Below are 17,631 nucleotides of genomic sequence, written 5' to 3'. Positions count from 1 at the left end.
TGTTTCTATCGTGGCCCAAAGGGTTTAATGAACTCAGTAAAACAGAATTCCTTGTGACTTACAGCACATAGCACTTGATGCAGACAATATTCTTGTGCTAAAACTTAGTAGTCAGTGGGGACTGGTTATGCACCAATTAGATAAATGGGGTGTTAACAAAACACATGGAATCTAAAACTTAACTAGAGGATAGTATTAAAGCTGAACTTCAGCCTCAGAAAAGCTCTACATACCCAATAAGAAAGGGCACACATACCTCAAAGGTTGTGCCTTTAGAACTGCAGTCTAACTGTAAATTATCTTTCTGTTCAGTAAGCAACAATCCAATAGCTGCTATTCTCTGATCCCGATAACAAATCTATCCACACGCATACTAAGTGCAGGTAGACCAGTCACCAAATTCCCCCTAGATTACTGTTGTTGATAGGTTCCAAGTAGTGTTTCCTAGGAAACCTATACACTTCATCTATGCTGTACATATCTTACAACCTTGCTCAGTAAATGGCATTAGCTCAAGTACCTGCTACACACGATAAGGGCGTGTGTAGATGGACAAATGAAGCAAGCATTCAGGTTCATTCACCTTGCATTTGAGATCAGGTTGAACTGCTTTTGGCACGCTTTAATGAAGTTTCTCACCTATGCTACATCAAGAGGTTTTTGCATGTACAAAGAGCCCTAGGGATAAGTCAAACCTGCATTTTTAGCGTAGCACATTTTGTATGCATTTTCATTTATTTCTGTGTTTTATTGGAAACCACACCAATGATGCAGCAGAAAGGAATTTTTCTCCAACACTGCAGCAAAATAAGAATGCATGCTGCCTTTGTTGTAATACAACCTCTGTCTCCTCACGTATCAGTAATTTACTCTCAGATATATCAGTCTGGATGTCTCACCACTTCCTTAAACTCAATCTAGCCAAAACCGAACTTTTAATCCCCCCCCCTATGCCTCTTCCCCTGATCTCTCTGTCAAAATCGATGGCACAACTATAAGCCCATCCCCACATGCCAAGGTTCTAGGTGTAGTCCTAGACTCTGAACTCTCCTTCAAGCAACACATCCAATCACTGTCCAAATCTTGCCGCCTCAACCTCCGCAACATCTCCAAAATACGCCCCTTTCTAACCAATGACACAACAAAGCTCTTAATTCACTCGCTGGTCACCTCTCGCCTTGACTACTGCAACTCCCTTCTCATTGGCTTACCTCTACATAGTCTATCACCTCTTCAATCCATTATGAATGCCGCTGCCAGACTCATCCACCTTACCAAATCGCTCTGTGTCTGCCACTCCTCTCTGTCAATCCCTCCACTGGCTTCCGCTCGGCCAAAGAATTAAATTCAAAATTCTAACAACTACGTTCAAAGCCATCCACAATTTCGCCCCCCGCTACATCACTTGCTTAGTCTCTAAATACCAACCTACTCGTTCTCTTCATTCCTCTCAAGACCTCCTGCTCTCTAGCTCCCTTGTCACCTCCTCCCATGCTCACCTCCAGGCCTTTTCCAAAGCCTCTCCAATCCTATGGAACTCCTTACCCCAATCTGTCCGCTTATCTCCTACTTTATTAGCTTTCAGAAGATCCCTGAAAACCCTTCTCTTCAGAGAAGCCTATCCTACCCACACCTAACAACTGTACTTTTTTTTTTTTTTCTTCCCATCAGCGCATCCCCCACAGTTATTACCTTTTGTCTCCACTTGACCCTCCCTTCTAGATTGTAAGCGCTAACGAGCAGGGCCCTCTGATCCCTCCTGTATTGATTTGTATTGTAAGTGTACTGTCTGCCCCATGTTGTAAAGCGCTGCGCAAACTGTTGGCACTATATAAATCCTGTATAATAATAATAATAATAATACAGTGGGGAAAATTATTATTTGATGCCCTGCAGATTTTGTAAGTTTGCCCACTTAAATAGAAATAAAGGGTCAATAATTGTTATCATAGGTGTATTTTAAAATGATAGGGACAGAAAATCAAGCAAAAAAAAAAAAAAAAAGATACAAGTGTTATAAATTGAGTTGCAGTTCAGTGAGTAAAATAAGTATTTGTCCCCCTAAAAACCAACAATAATTTTGGCTCCCACAGACTGGCTACAGTGTGTGCTCAGGTGGTACACAGATTAGTCCTGTCAATTTAGGGTGCTCATAATGACAACTCGTTATGTGTATAAAAGACAACTGTCCACAGAATCTTTCTTCCATTCAAACCTCACCTTCATGGGCAAGACCAAAAATCTGTCAAAGGAAGTCAGGGACACGATTGTAGATCGAGGGCAAATGGACTACAAGACCATTAGCAAGAAGCTTGGTGAGATGGAGACAACTATTGGAGCCATAATTCGCAAATGGAATCAGGGATGAACACCCCCCGGTTCGGTTTGCAGCAGAACATGCGAACAGGCAAAAAATTTGTGCAAACATGCAAAACACCAGTAAAGTCTTTGGGACACGAACATGAAAAATCAAAAATAATAATTTTAAAGGCTTATATGCAAGTTATTGCCATAAAAAGTGTTTGGGGACCTGAGTCCTGCCCCAGGGGACATGTATCAATGCAAAAAAAAAGTTTTAAAAAACGAAAAAACGGACGTTTTTTCAGTAGCAGTGATTTTAATAATGCTTAAAGAGAAACAATAAAATGAAACATTCCTTTAAATTTTGTGCCTGGGGGGTCCCCTCAGTCTGCCTGTAAAGTAGTGCATTTTTCCCATGTTCATAACAGTCCCGCAGCAAAATGACATTTCAAAAAAGGAAAAAATTTAATTTAATTTAAAATTGCTTGCAGCTGCCATGTATTGTCGGGTCCCGGCATAATACATAAAAAAAAAAAATCATTTAATAAAAATGCCATGGGGGTCCCCCCCAAAATCCAGTGCCCTTATCCAAGCACACAACCTGGCAGGCCGCAGCAAAGTGGGGGGGGGGGGGGACGAGAGGGCGCCCTCCCCACCCTCCTGAACCATACCAGGCCACATGACCTCAACATAGGGAGGGTGCTTTGGGGTCCCCCCAAAGCACCTTGTCCCCATGTTGATGGGGACAAGGGCCTCATCCCCACAACGCTTGCCCAGTGGTTGTGGGGGGCCTGCGGGCGGGGGGCTTATCGGAATCTGGTCCCTTTACAAGACCCCAGATCCCGTGCCCCCCCCCTACGTGAATGGGTATGGGGTACATTGTACTATTACCCATTTACCAAAAGAAGTGTCAAAAAAGTAAAAATGACAGGAGACAGTTTTAGTTTTAGACAATTCCTTTATTAAAAAAAAAATCTTTCTTCAATCACGGCGCTAATTAAAAAAAAAAAAAAAAAAAAAAAAGAATAAAGGGAAAAACTCTGCCTCCATGGGCGTCCCCGTGACTGCCGTCTTTTTGCTTTGACAGCTCATACGGTATATAGCCAAGGGCGGGGCCACCAGCTGATGTAACCGAGTGACCCCACCCCCTTCTGACATCATGTGACGTCGGGAGGCGGGGTCACCCATTTACATCACCGGGTGACCCCGGCCTTGACTAAATAACTGCTGTCAAAGCAAAAAGACAGCAGTCGCGGAGATGCCTCCCATGGAGGCGGAGCTTTTCCGTTTTTTTTCCCCAGGACCGTTGGCGCCATGATTGAAGATGGATGGACATCGCAAGACACTTTAACCACTTCAGTCCCGGAAGATTTGGCTGCTCAATGAGCAGGCCATTTTTTGCGATTCGGCACTGCGTCGCTTTAACTGACAATTGCACGGTTGTGCGACGCTGTACCCAAACAAAATTGACGTCCTTTTTTTCCTCACAAATAGAGCTTTCTTTTGGTGGTATTTGATCATCTCTGTGGTTTTTATTTTTTGCGCTATAAACAAAAAAGAGCGACAATTTTGAAAAAAACAAAAACAAATATTTTGTACTTTTTGCTATAATAAATATCCCCAAATTTTTTTTAACCACTTGCCGCCCGCCATATAGCAAGATGACGGCGGCAAGGTTTCGATATCCTGACCGGACGTCATATGATGTGCGGCAGGATCACAAGGAGCGCATCGCAGCGATCCTTGTTGCGGGGTGTCAGGGGGGGCCCCAAAGCACCCTTCCCATGTTGAGGGCATATGGCCTGGTACGGTTCAGGAGGGGGGCACCCTCTCGTCCTTTCCCCCCTTTCCTTCGGCGTTGCGTGCTTGGATAAGGGTCTGGTATGGATTTGGGGGGGGGGGGGCACACCGTTTTTTTATTTTGGCGCGGGGTTCCCCTTAAAATCCATACCAGACCTGAAGGGTTTGGTATGAATTTTTTTGGGGGGGAACCCCACACCATTTTTAAAAAAAATTTTGGCGCAGGGTTCCCCTTAAAATCCATACCAAGCATTTTTTTTTTTACATTTTGGCGCAGGGTTCCCTGGTGTCGTATATTATATATACTATAATGCCTGAATAGAGATTCTACACTGAATATCTAATCTACACCAAATGCAGAGTGTATACTAGGCTGCAATAGAGATATACACTGTACTGTACAGTGATGTACACTGCCTGTACTGACTGAATATAGATTCTACACGGAATATCTAATCTACACTAAATGCAGCGTGATTATATGCCTGCATGCCACTAAGCTGCCTAATCTCATTTCATTCATTACACTATATATGGCTGCCGTGTAAGCAGCAGCCTTATATAGTGTGGGGTGTGGCCCCCTGAGTTATTATTGGCCAAAGGCACCCTGCCTTTGGCCAATTATAGCTCTCCTAGCAGAGCGCGCTGTGATTGGCCAAAGCAAACTCGCAGTGCATTATGGGGCATTCCACCGCGCTCAAATTTCCTGCAAACGCCCCATAATGTTCTAAATTTGGCGAACATCGGACTCATCCCTAATTACCATCAATAGCCCTCGGTCTGGAGCTCCATGCATGGTTTCCCCTCATGGGGTAAGGATGATCATGAGAAAAGTGAGGGATCAGTCCAGAACTACACAGGAGGAGCTTGTGAATGATCTCAAGGCAGTTGAAATACAGCAGTGTCTGCAAGGTCCCCCACCCTCATGAAGGTACATGTACAGGCCCATCTGAAGTTTGCCAATGAACATCTATATACTTGCCAACAGTCCCAATTTTCTTGGGACAACCCCGATAATTGGACCCTCGTCCCGCTGAAAATCCCGGGATTTTGTTTTTGTCTTGGAAATCTGGACTTTTTTTTGGCATCAATAGCAGCGTCTAGCTACAAAAATATGGCCGCCGTGAGGTCTCTTTCCCCATGTGTTCAGTGGAGAGGGGAGGGGCCTCTGATCCGTGCAGCCAATTGGCTTCTCTATTCAGTGTACAAGTAGACAATTCGCTTGTACACTGAAGCCAGTTAGCTGCACGGATCGGTGGCCCCTCCCCTCTCCACAGAACACACGGGGAAAGAGACCTGCAAATACAAATACAAATGGAGCTGCTGCCAAACCTCCGCCCCGTGGCCTACTGCCGGACTGTGTCCGAGGAGAGGCAGAGCCAAGGGACTCCGCTGGGAACGCCTGGTGAAAGGAGGGACTCTGCTGGGAACGCCTGGTGAAAGGAGGGACTCGCTGCGGACACCTGATGGCATATGGTGGCAGGCGACTAACACCAGGTGTTTAGAGTATTTTTATCTGCCAATTGTTAAACTTCCTGAAATACACATATTGCTATTGTGGTGTAGGATTTGGGCCTGTGGTCCCTCCATCCCTCTTTCTTTCCTTCTCTCTCCTTCCCTCCCTATTTCTTTCTCCCTCTCTCCCTCGTTCAGCTCAGACTCAAACCTCAGGCCCTTTGAGTCACGCCCAATAATAAGTTTAAACCACGCCCATTTTCCCTGCATGTCGCATTTTTCTTTCCGCGCTACACCATGCCTAAAAACAAAATGCCCCACCCCTAATTATAAGACCCCGCCTACAAACAAAAAAGGTGTCCCTATAAATTTTTTACAACGTTGGCAACTATGCATCTAAATGATTCAGAGAAGGATTGGGAGAAAGCGCTGTAGTCAGATGAGATCAAAATTTAGCTCTTTGGCATTAACTCAACTCGCCATGTTTGGAGGAAGAAAGATGCTGACTATGGCCCCAAGAACACCATCCCTACAGTCAAGCACAGAGGTGGAAACATTATGCTTTGGGGCCTTTTCTCTGCCAAAAGTACAGGCAGACTTTGCCACATTGTGGGGCCGTGTATTGTAAAATCTTGGATGAAAACCTTCCTCCCTCAGCCAGAACACTAAAGATGGCTCATGGATGAGTCTTCCAGCATGACAATGACCCAAAACATACCTCCAAGACAACAAAGGAGTGGCTCAAGAAGAAGCACATTAAGGTCATTAAGTGGCCTAGCCAGTCTCCAGACCTTAATACTATAGAAAATGTATGAAGGGAGCTGAAACTTCAAATTGCGAAGTGACACCCATGAAACCTTAAGGATTTAGAGAAGATCTGTAAAGAAAAGTGGACCAAAATCCCTCCCAAGGTGTGTGCAAACCTGGGTCACTAACTGCAAGAAACGTCTTACCTCTGTGCTTGCCAACAAGGGTTTCTCCACCAAGTACTAAGTCATGTTTTGCTTGGGGATCAAATACTTATTTTACTAACTGAACTGTAACTCCATTTATAACATTTGTATCGTGTGGTTTTTTTTTTTTGATTTTTGGTTGATATCCCGTCTCTAGCATATAAAATATACCTATGATAAAAACTAAGTGGGCAAACTTACAAAATCTGATGGGGAAAAAATAATGATTTTCCCCACAGTATATAAGAGGAGTTCTTTTTCCTGTAAAATTTCCCTCTATAACAACACTTTTTACAAAAGCTAAAGGATGGTTGGACTGTACACACAATCCTCGGATCTGTCACTTGTCCTTGCCTACATTAATCCTGGTACTTGCTTCCAGTTAATCTCAGATTTTGCAAATGAATTCTAAAGGGCAGAAGCCTCAACAGGAAAACACAACCTTAAGGGCTCATTTCAATAGATACAGCTGTGCTCCAATGGAAAACGAATTTGACAAGAAAAGGCTCCAATTTTTCTTCTTTGTCTATAGTGGAAACACACCTCAATAGGAAATAATTCATACATAAATGTAGTGCAATGCAAAGCAAGTCCAAGGAATCCTCTGAACAGTTATGTGTACTGTTCCGTTTAAATCCATGGGATTTTTCAGACCTGCATTTGATGTTTCAACAAATGGAAAAACACAGCACATGTTGACATGAGCCTTCAACTCAAGGTAAGAGTACTTGCTTTTAAATATATTTCCCAATAGTCACATATAATATAAACTCACCGTGTGCACCAAAATGCCTTTGTAAACTCAGATATTACCTTGTAAAAGTAGTGGTGACAATCGTTGCACATAGCCTGTGCAGAGAGCCTGGCTGCCTGGAGGAGGGTAGATACAAAACCAGTCACCCTGCACAAGGAGGGAGAGCAGAAGTGACCAAACTATCACAGGAAACAAAAGCAAAGTGCAGGAGTTGTTCTAAGCTGGAATTCTATACAGATCTAGTAATACAAATGACACAGAGATTCAAGTACGAATAGACATGGCTCTTTTATTTAGACAATATTTGTTTTGCCCGGATTCAGCTTTAAAAATAATGCTGTACTGAGAAATACAAGGGCAGTCATAGCTTAACCTCCTTTGCAAATTCTAGTTACCTGGTTTCCCTTGGCTTTAATGATTTCGGAGTCACTGACCCAGAAAAAGAATGCAGTTAGTGACACCACAGAAACTGTTCTGGGTTAGTGATTCAGAGAGTATAGAGGTCTTTGCATCAACACACGTCGGGCAGCTAGCATTTTCCAAAAAAAAAAAAAGTTCAATGGCAGTCAATGTATTTTCTCAGTAGAAGGAGGAAATTCAAGATAAAATGCACACCAGGACCAATGTATTAGTATTATCTACAGCATTGAAATAATATCTGATCAAGACCTCATCCATTTAGCAGCTTGCAATGTTTTAAAGCCCAACTTAAGACAGCCAATATTCCCTTCTGCAGAGACAGGAAGGGTTAGAAGGGACAGCAGCAAAACTATTTTTCTTATATTACAGCATGTGAGGGAAGGAGGATGACCATTTGTTCTAGTATCACTTGCACCCCAATTTTCTTTTCTGGTGTCACCGACTGCAATAAAAATTATTTAATGAAAGTTCTAAATGTTCCCCTCTATATAAAAATAAAATATTGCTCATTCTTGGCCAATGCTTTCTTGTTTCCCTATAGAAATGGTGTTGTGTTTGTGTTTCTGGTATCTTTTGGAACAGAATTTGAAAGCAGAGAGGGAGGAAAGTTGCTGTATGACCTGGACTCATGACACGCTTGGCTCAGTTCTACCAACCACACCATGTTTTGGCCTGGAATGGTTGCTTAAAGTGAAATATAGTATGAAAATATGAATTCTAAATCAACTGAACTGCATACATTTTAAAATAGCAAATGGCTCACATGGATAAATCTACACTCTTCTCTCAACGACATACATTATCCCGATATTCATTAAAACTTTTTGGCAAAACAGATTAACAGGGACAGATGCTTTACCCACGGACTGCACTAAGCACTAATGTAATTTAGTTCCTCCTTAGCATGAGGTTTTCAAACTGCAGTTTTCAAAGAACTATAGAATACAAAGGGGGCCACCTGCTAACCTTTCCCACATGCATGTAATAGCTTAATACAAGCAACATTAAGCTTTATTCAGGGCCCGTAAACACATACATGGCACATGGAACTTCATCCAGCACCTGTATGGTTCTAGGACACATTCCACCATGCTTGTACATGCTCTTGCTGTGGGAACAACATTAGTATACAGCCCTGCAGTGTTGCATGCAGCCTAGACACTGCAGACAATAGTCCTGCTGACATCTCAACAGTGCAAAGCAAAGCTGATCTCTCTCCAAACCCTGGTGTGTACTGACTCGCAGAGCTTTATATATTAGCTATGACCCCTTACAGTATGTCTAAGGGCACGCTATGCACTTTAAAACATATGCCAAATGCCCCCTTTTAAAACTCATAAAAGGCCTAGGACCACATCAGTTGAATTAAAAGAAGTTTGTCCTGAAGACACATACCTGTATGAGAAGCCTCTGGCAGCAAGAGGCCCTCAATGGCAGTGGTTCTCAACCTCAGTCCTGAAGTACCCCCAACGGGCCATATTTTGGGAACTTCCTTAGATAAAATAGCTCTTATCAATACCATGCCATTGATATTGATTTAAAGCAGCTGTGCAAAGTAAAGGAAAATCTGAAAACATGATCCGTTGGGGGGTACTTGAGGACTGTGGTTGAGAACCACTGCTCTAAAGGCACTAGGACCTGCACGATAGGTCCATGGCAGTAACCTCACAGTACATCTGAACACATGCTTTAGTGCACTAGAACTAGTACGCACCTTGGCTTTGACTAGAACTTCTAATAGAGTCTTCTCACATACAGGTAATATAATTCAGTGCAGATTCCTTTTAAGTCAGAACAGGTAGTAAAGAATACAGTTCACTGCAAAGGGTTGTACTGAGGAAGACATAACTATTCAAATTCAAATACAATTTGTAAATTTTAGTTACAAATATTATTTAGCTAGTTATAAGCAATCCAATGCTGAATATTCAGGTTATACTTCTCCTTAAAATCCACACTTTAATGGCAATTATAGGTAGTAATGCTGTAACTAACCCATGTTAAATGTATTCCAGTTCCAATTACTATTTTTTTTAAATTACAACTGCAATTATATTACCAGAATACAACATGAAGGATCTATTCTGTTACATACAACTCCTTTTTCCTTGAGGGACACTTCCGATAAGCACTTCCTAGTGGAATGCACAACGTTTTGACATTTTGTTGTCTTTTCTTTTTCCTCAGAGCGACAACAGTCGAATCCTGTAATAAGCTCCACCCCACTGGCTTACACTACAAAAAGCATTTAAAACACAACCAAAGTGGAGTTATATTTTAACACGTTATTAAAATAGCTATGCTCAAATCAGATCCTCGGCTGTCCCTGCGATAGGCATGTTCAGTGTAGCTCTGCAATAACTAATGTACACAGGCTTTTAATTTTTAGTGTGATCATAGCTGAAAACAAAATCTGTTTATTTCTTGATTGTGTTGTAATGCTGGTGTCAATAGCTGTATAACTAAAGTGCGTTCCGTTGATTCCTTCTACTAGTGGTGCCATCAATTTTTTTACATCTTGTGTTTGCAGTGTTATGCTGGCCATGCAAGTATAGATTTTCTTTAAAAAAAAAATAGTTTTAAAAACATTTGATTTTCTAATCATTGGGGGGGAATCAAAGTTTGTTTTCGACCACAGTCACAAGAAGGTTTGGAGGTGCAGGATGGACAATTTCTCAAACAATAAATTTACGGACAGCGTACGTGGTTTTCATTCAGGAATTACATTCATTTTAAAAGTTTAAAATGTTAAAAGCAAGTGAAATTTTCAAATGACATTCATCCATTCATTGAATGCACAAAGAATTTTCGTATGAAAGTTTGTACAAATATTCTCGTCTGAAATCCTACTAGTGTATGGCCAGCATTAAAGTGTACCTCTAGCCAAAACTTTTATGATTGGCTTTGAGTTTTGAACAGAGTGGAGTAAAGAACACATTGTCTGTCTGGTTTCTATTGTTTTTAATAGAACAAATGGGGAGACTTTGCGTCACTTCCTTTCCCTGTGAATAGGACAACAGTGGAACAGGAAGTGAGGGGTATTCTTGTCAATGGCTACAATGCAGTTAAATCTGAAGGTAGGTTCGAATTCTTTATCCAAACCTAAAACATTTTGGCTTAAAGTTCCACTGCCTCAAAAGTATATTTGAATGGGCACTGACAAAACTAATAGGATAACTGAACAGCGGCAGGCATGAAGCTAACAATGAAAGAAATAAAAGTTTCACTGCAAATAATTCATGTTTGCTATGTCAAACCTGAGCTTACTCTTTAATATTAATGCAAAGAGCAACGGTGTGCACCACACAGACCGCAATGGCAGATCACTTTCAAAAGCAACTAAAACCAGTCACATTCTTATTGGTTGTTTGTCATAGGACATCATTACGGCCTGCAGCAACTTATTAAATAACATCCATTCTAAAATTACAAGGGTCATGATACAGTAAACTGCAATAGAAACAGATTAGGATGCCAAAAAGAACCCTTCAAAACTTATGGAGTGCACAGTCTGACTATTAATCTGTTAATTTCATCATGCACAAGTTATTTGCTTGCCGAGACATTATTACATGGCAGCCAAACTGATAGCCAAGACTAACTGACACCACATCAGGAAATGCAAACAAATATTAAACATACAAGGGATATGGGGGCAAAGTGCAATAAGTTAAAAATAAAAAAAAAAAAAATTGGGGAAAAATGTTAACGTTTTTTCTAGTTGTTGAATGTCAAACTCTGATTGGGACCCCATCTAATCTACAAGGTCAATTTTCCTCTTCACATTTGCTCTACTGCCTAACAAAGCTGTATTATAATGCTCTTAAATCAAGACTACAACTTAAAAGTTAGACAGTGATGCTAAATTTTGGTCAATACTAGGACTGCAACAACAATCTGAAATAATGCCTTCCACGCTTTATGAACTGGAGGTGAGGCAAATGCAGAAGGGAGGAATTCTCTCTATGTTACAACAGTGAAGTCAAAAGCAGAAGTGAAATGTTATGTTGTCCTGGAAAACCCCTTCACAGAATCATCTCTCTGATCCATCTTCTATGGAAAGTATACTTGAGAGTTATGACAGAACATCCATGGGTCCACAAAAAGTTCACACCAACATAATTCTTACGTTTCTGCTTTTCCAAAACATGGCATCAAAACCATTTCATACAAAATAAACATGGACTTGTGAATTAAAGTGATTCTAAACGTTTTTTCTTTAAAATAACAAACATGTCATACTTGCCTACTCTGTGCCATGGTTTTGCATAGAGCAGCTCTGATCCTCCTCTTCTGGGGTCCCCCACCGGCGCTCCTGGCTTCTCTTCCCACCAAGTGCCTCCATACCAAGCCACTTGCTATGGAGACACTTGTGTGTGCTTGCTCTCGAGCCTTGCTGTTTGAGTCTATTGCCGCAGATGGCGGGAACTTGGCCTGCTACCCAAGAGGGGGCTGGAGGGAACTACATGTAGAAGGTTTTTTACCTTAATACAGAGAATGCATTAATGTGGATGTAAACCTGATTCATGAAATTTGACCTAGAGCACATATATCTGTAGTGTTTTCTTATCTCTCTCCAAAGCACTAAGTCCTGAAATTTGTGTTGAGGGAGGTTGCCATAAATAGATTAGCAGAGAGCTCGCCTTGTCACAGCACAGCTCTGCAAGTCTCTGCTTATGTGGAGGGGTGTGTGTGCGCCTTTCCACCATTCAGCTGTCTTGGCTGTATGCCAAGCATTTACTCCCAGTGCTGAACAGGAAGAGAAAATCTCTAACAGGATGTGCACTTTCAAAAGAATATAGAAAGCTGAAGACAGCAGATATACAAGTAAAACGTATGTAGGGACATTTGTTTCATCTCTGTATCAGCTGAGACTGTTCACTTCACTGGGTATATGTGAGAGTTTACATCCACTTTAAAGGGGTTGCAAAGGTTCAGTTTTTTTTTTTTTTTTTTTAAACAAACATGTCATACTTCCTCTTCTGTGCAAGGGTTTGGCACAGAGTGACCCCGATCCTCTTCTTCTGGGGTCCCTCAGCGGCGCGCCTGGCTCCTTCTCTTCTCGAGTGTCCACACGGAGAGCCGCTTTCCATGGGGGCAATAATTCGGGCACACTCCCGAGTCCTGCTGCTGCGTCCATTGACACAGACACAAACTCGGCCCCGCGTCACTGGATTTGATTGACAGCAGCGGGAGCCAATGGCTCCTGCTGCTATCAATCTATCCAATAAGGACCTGAGACAGCAGCTGTGCTCGTCCCCGTTGCTGGAACGATCGGGTTCAGGTAAGTAAAAGGGGGGCTCTGGGGGGCTGCTGCACTACAGAAGGTTTTTCACCTTAATGCATAGAATGCATTAAAGGTGAAAAACCTTGAGTGTTTACAACCCCTTTAAGGTTAAAAAAAAAAAAAAAAAGCCTGCCTTTAGAATCACTTAAAAGCTAGAGGGAAGAGGAAAAAAAGAAAAAAAAAAAGAAAAAAAAGAAAAAATGATCACGTCAAATTGGTCCTCAGTTTAATTAGAAAAGAAAATAAAAATATTAATTTACTTGGTTTGGCAAATGATGTTCTTCCCCCAGTTTTCATGCAAGGCTTAAAGCAATAAATCTGCACACCTGTTAGGAGGAAGCCATTGGAAATATACTTGCTTGACTGGGAAGCCTGCAAAAATCTCCTCTGAATGCTGGACCGCATGCTAATCCCAGACCAGTCACATCAGCTAAAGTGAAACTTCACTACCGCTAGTACTACACAGCTGGGGGGGGGGTAGAGGCTCTATTCACCAGAGAATTCTCAAAGTATTGCGATGACAGATTTACTTTAATAGAAAAACCATGTCCTTTTTCTGTTACGACTGCAAATAATGCAAATATATTAATGCTCCAATATAGGTTTGAAGGAAATGTGTTCTTGATCCAACCCCACTAAAGAGAGTGTCACAACTCAAACACCAACAATGTAAACACCACTACACACTGTACACAACTGTCCTGATCAACAAAGGATCTGGGAGGGAAAAACAATCCTAGCACTCTCATTGAGAACTGCATTTTTTTGTTCGATCCAATCCTGCATGTGCCAGACCAACATGTGTTGCAGGCCTCTTTGGCACTGGAGGGGTTAGTATAAAATATTTAGCAAAAAAAAAAAAAAAAAAAAAAAAAAATAATTGGTACAGGACACTGCAATAAGCAGAACATTCACCACCTGGCTGCCCACGTCCAACAATGCAATGCTCTGCTAATTTTCCCATTTCCAACCTGAAACGGTCAATTGGGTTTAATTAAATAAACTGGTCACAAACCCTGCCCCCCACCCGCCTACCCAAGCTCCCATTTAACTAAATTGGAGCCAGATAAACCTGAAATATAAAGGTGAAACACTTTCTGGCACTGTACGATAAAATATTCCTATTAAAAAAAAAAACAAAACAAAACAAAGGAACAAACAAATAACTAAAATAACCAAATAGTAAGAAAGTGCCTGAAACATGTTACCAGCATTTAGAGCCCTTTCAGATACAAGGCAGAAATAGGTGTAAAGTAGTTTAAGAAACCAAAACAGAACAAAATATATGGATTTTCCATTAAATTTCCAGGGAAGGTCCATAAATGTATATTAATGAAGGTCAACGGGGTCTGATGTTCATACTGCGCTAAGTCTGTTCATCTATACTCAGATGTTCTGTGTCTGAAGATCTTAAACATTTGGTTTCCTCTTCCTTTTTCCTTCTTTCTAGTTCCCATTCCACAAAGGTGTCAAAGAGGCTAGGCCAGGCCTCATCCTCACTGTAGTTGCTAAGGTCGGGTCCAATCACCTGAGTAAAGTTTAGGAACATGTTCCATGTGTCTCGGGAGATTCCCTTGATTCCTGAGGGGTTCTCAATTAGGAAGTCTAACCAATGGTCCAAAATGAGGGGTTTGTTCTGGGTGAATACTAACTTCCAGAGGGCAATGGCTATTTCCCGGTGAAGTGACCGCTGCCCTTCTTCTGAGTCCAGGCCAAATTGAAAAGTGAAGCGATAAAGATCCTTAAATTTATCTTCTTGCTTGGCTTCATTTAAGAGACTGGAAAACCTGTTGCATATCCCTTCAATGCTGTCTGCGTTTATTGCCTTGCATCCTTCAAAAAACTCTTTCCTGCAAGGAAGCAAGAGAAAAAAACAAATCTGAAAGAAGTTCATTAAAACAAAAAAATTATTTTTGAAAATTCCAACAGTGTATGGCAAGGATAGACAAATACTGGTTAGCAGGGTGGAGGGGGAGGTACTAGGCAGTTAGGAAAGGTACCCCTGGTAGCAAGCTTTGCTGAGGGCATTTCTACTGTTGCATTCAGGAGTCCCAATTTATACACAGTCATCCAGGAAGTAATGACTCATTTTCTTGCATACAGATTACTATACTGGAATAGCAGTTAGGACTGTTCCTGTGGGGAATAGGACAATGCTTTTCCCGTTCATTACACTAAAGTATGCTGGGGAGGTATTTTAAAGGCTAGTTATAGTTTGGGGTGGTTGCAATTTGTTTGTATAGTTGGTGAATTGGTACAGGAGCACACTGGATACCTTCGCTGCCATTGTACTATTACTGGATGTCCAGTGCTTCCCTGTAGCTTTAAAAGGAGGGGAGGGGTGGGCTCCCTCCAGGGATGCCTACCCTAATCTATACATTATTATATATGTGCTCCAACTTTGGAGACTCCCAGATTATAGCCTTAGGACTGCAGTACACTGTGGTGCCACAACGTGGCTTCTGCAGGTTAGACATGCATTTGCAAATGTGAGGGACTAAACCCCTTGTTTTTAAAGTGAACTGTTAGACAGGGTCAATTGGGTTTGTTGCAGAGTGGCTGGTAAGTGAGCTAGGAATGTTTTTTGTACAGCTTCGTATATTATCTGTACTACTCTGATGACCAATAACATACCTCAAAACACATTGTTGCCATGAATAAAGAGATTATTCTACAGCATGCTCAACTGACTTCAGCTTTGTGTTAGGCCTTGTTTACATGAGCGTATGCCTGTGCAAAGGTCATGCTTACCCGCATTCAGGGTAGTGCACCTGCATGGATGTCAGATTGCAATTAATGGCTGTGTGTATGCAGCCTCTGCATCCCAACTAATATGAATGGGACTGCCTGCAAAGGAATGCACCTGTAAAACACCTATGGATGTACCAAAATAATTAAGAGTATACACTGCGCTAAAATCTAAAAGTATATGGTGAGGAGCAGCTACATACAAAGTGACAACAACCTAAAAATAATGTGAGAGGAAAATGTAGCGCATAAATTGTGCAAAAAGTCTTCAGTCAAGAAAACAGCTGAAAAATAAATATTCATGAACAGTGAACACAGCCATGATATCACTTAAAAGTCTCTCAAATGAAGGTAAATACAGTCCCGTGAGGTGGAATATCCCACTGGAAGGTGTATGTAAACGTGTGACAGCCAATGCTCAAACACAGGTAGATCGTCAAATCATCCAAAAACAGTATCCAACAACTGCATGTATCTCGGTGGAAATGGTGTGTAAAAAACTCTTACCAGATACATTGGACTCCCATGTCAGCGACAGGGAATCACTCGAGCGGGTTGCCTCTCAGGGCCTGGAAGCGGACATCACGACTCTGCGAACCTTATGGGTCAAACTCTGCATGGATCTCCCGGGGCCGCCAGGTGGGTCCTCCCAAAGGATGGCCAAGGTGCGAATCAGAGGGATCGGTGCGTCACGCATCAAACTGGAGTGGAGGTTGGTTTTATCTCTCAGATGGTATGTGGAAAAAAAATAAACAGGCTCCACATAATGTAGATGAGCCAGTAGGGATTTTTTATTGCTAAAAAAGCCAGATTACAATAAAAATGTGATCACAGGGTATAAAAACATGAATGGGCAACAAGGAGGATGCTGAAAGCGCCCGACGTGTTTCGATCAATGGATCGTCTACTGGGGCATACAGCATCCCCTCCAAGTTGCCTTATATTTATAAGTAAAAACATTCAAAAAAGCAAATTGTATGAGGTATCTAACAGCCTTCCCCATTGGATGGATGGGGTCACCTGATCGCACCTGCCTGACCAGGTGTAAAACCTCATTCATTTGCACTAATGATGTATAATTAACTTGTAAAGTGTTGTTGAGCAGACCCCACACTGAACAATGCATGAATGGTATAACTTCTCTGGTTAATCAAAATAAATCAAGAAATGAAGAAGGAATGGACTAAGAACGAGACCATCTTGTTCAGTACTCCCATTGCTGACACTTCTGTGTCAGCTTAAGGCTGAAGGGGAGTCTGTGCCAATCAGGGACGGCGTCTATGAGGGCGGGCGGAGCCGGCGGCCAATAGCTGAGAAGACAGGAAGTCTCCGTCAGCACCGCCCGGCCCCCACAAGACGAACATAGGGAAGTGACGTCAGGATAAAAAAACACACCCGACGTCCTTCCCCTGTCACATGATGCCATGGGTTCCCCCGATGTACCCATGGCATCATGTGACAGGGGAAGGACATCGGGTGTGTTTTTCATCCTGACGTCACTTCCCTATGTTCGTCTTGTGGGGGCCGGGCGGTGCTGACGGAGACTTCCTATCTTCTCAGCTATTGGCCGCCGGCTCCGCCCGCCCTCATAGACGCCGTCCCTGAGCGGCACAGACTCCCCTTCAGCCTTAAGCTGACACAGAAGTGTCAGCAATGGGAGTACTGAATGAGATGGTCTCGTTCTTAGTCCATTCCTTCTTCATTTCTTGATTTATTTTGATTAACCAGAGAAGTTATGCCATTCATGCATTGTTCAGTGTGGGGTCTGCTCAACAACACTTAACAAGTTAATTATACATCATTAGTGCAAATAAATGAGGTTTTACACCTGGTCAGGCAGGTGCGATCAGGTGACCCCATCCATCCAATGGGGAAGGCTGTTAGATACCTCATACAATTTGCTTTTTTGAATG

At 42.1% G+C, this 17,631-nt stretch overlaps 1 protein-coding gene across 1 annotated transcript in view; it reads right to left on the bottom strand.

Moving 5' to 3' along the window:
- Positions 1-7,532: 7,532 nt before the first annotated feature.
- DCUN1D3 (defective in cullin neddylation 1 domain containing 3) overlaps positions 7,533-17,631 on the bottom strand; it is a 59,617-nt gene continuing 49,518 nt past the window's right edge. Inside the window, exon 3 of the mRNA XM_073591060.1 lies at positions 7,533-14,820. Within this exon, the coding sequence (XP_073447161.1) occupies positions 14,337-14,820 (484 nt within the window). The 3' untranslated portion in view covers positions 7,533-14,336. The remainder of the gene's footprint in view (positions 14,821-17,631) is intronic.

The sequence above is a fragment of the Aquarana catesbeiana genome, linkage group LG06 (assembly GCF_042186555.1).
Source record: "Aquarana catesbeiana isolate 2022-GZ linkage group LG06, ASM4218655v1, whole genome shotgun sequence".
In the NCBI taxonomy this organism is placed as follows: domain Eukaryota; kingdom Metazoa; phylum Chordata; class Amphibia; order Anura; family Ranidae; genus Aquarana; species Aquarana catesbeiana.
Note: the sequence above shows the minus strand (reverse complement) of the source record. Positions and strands in the feature narration are given on the sequence as shown.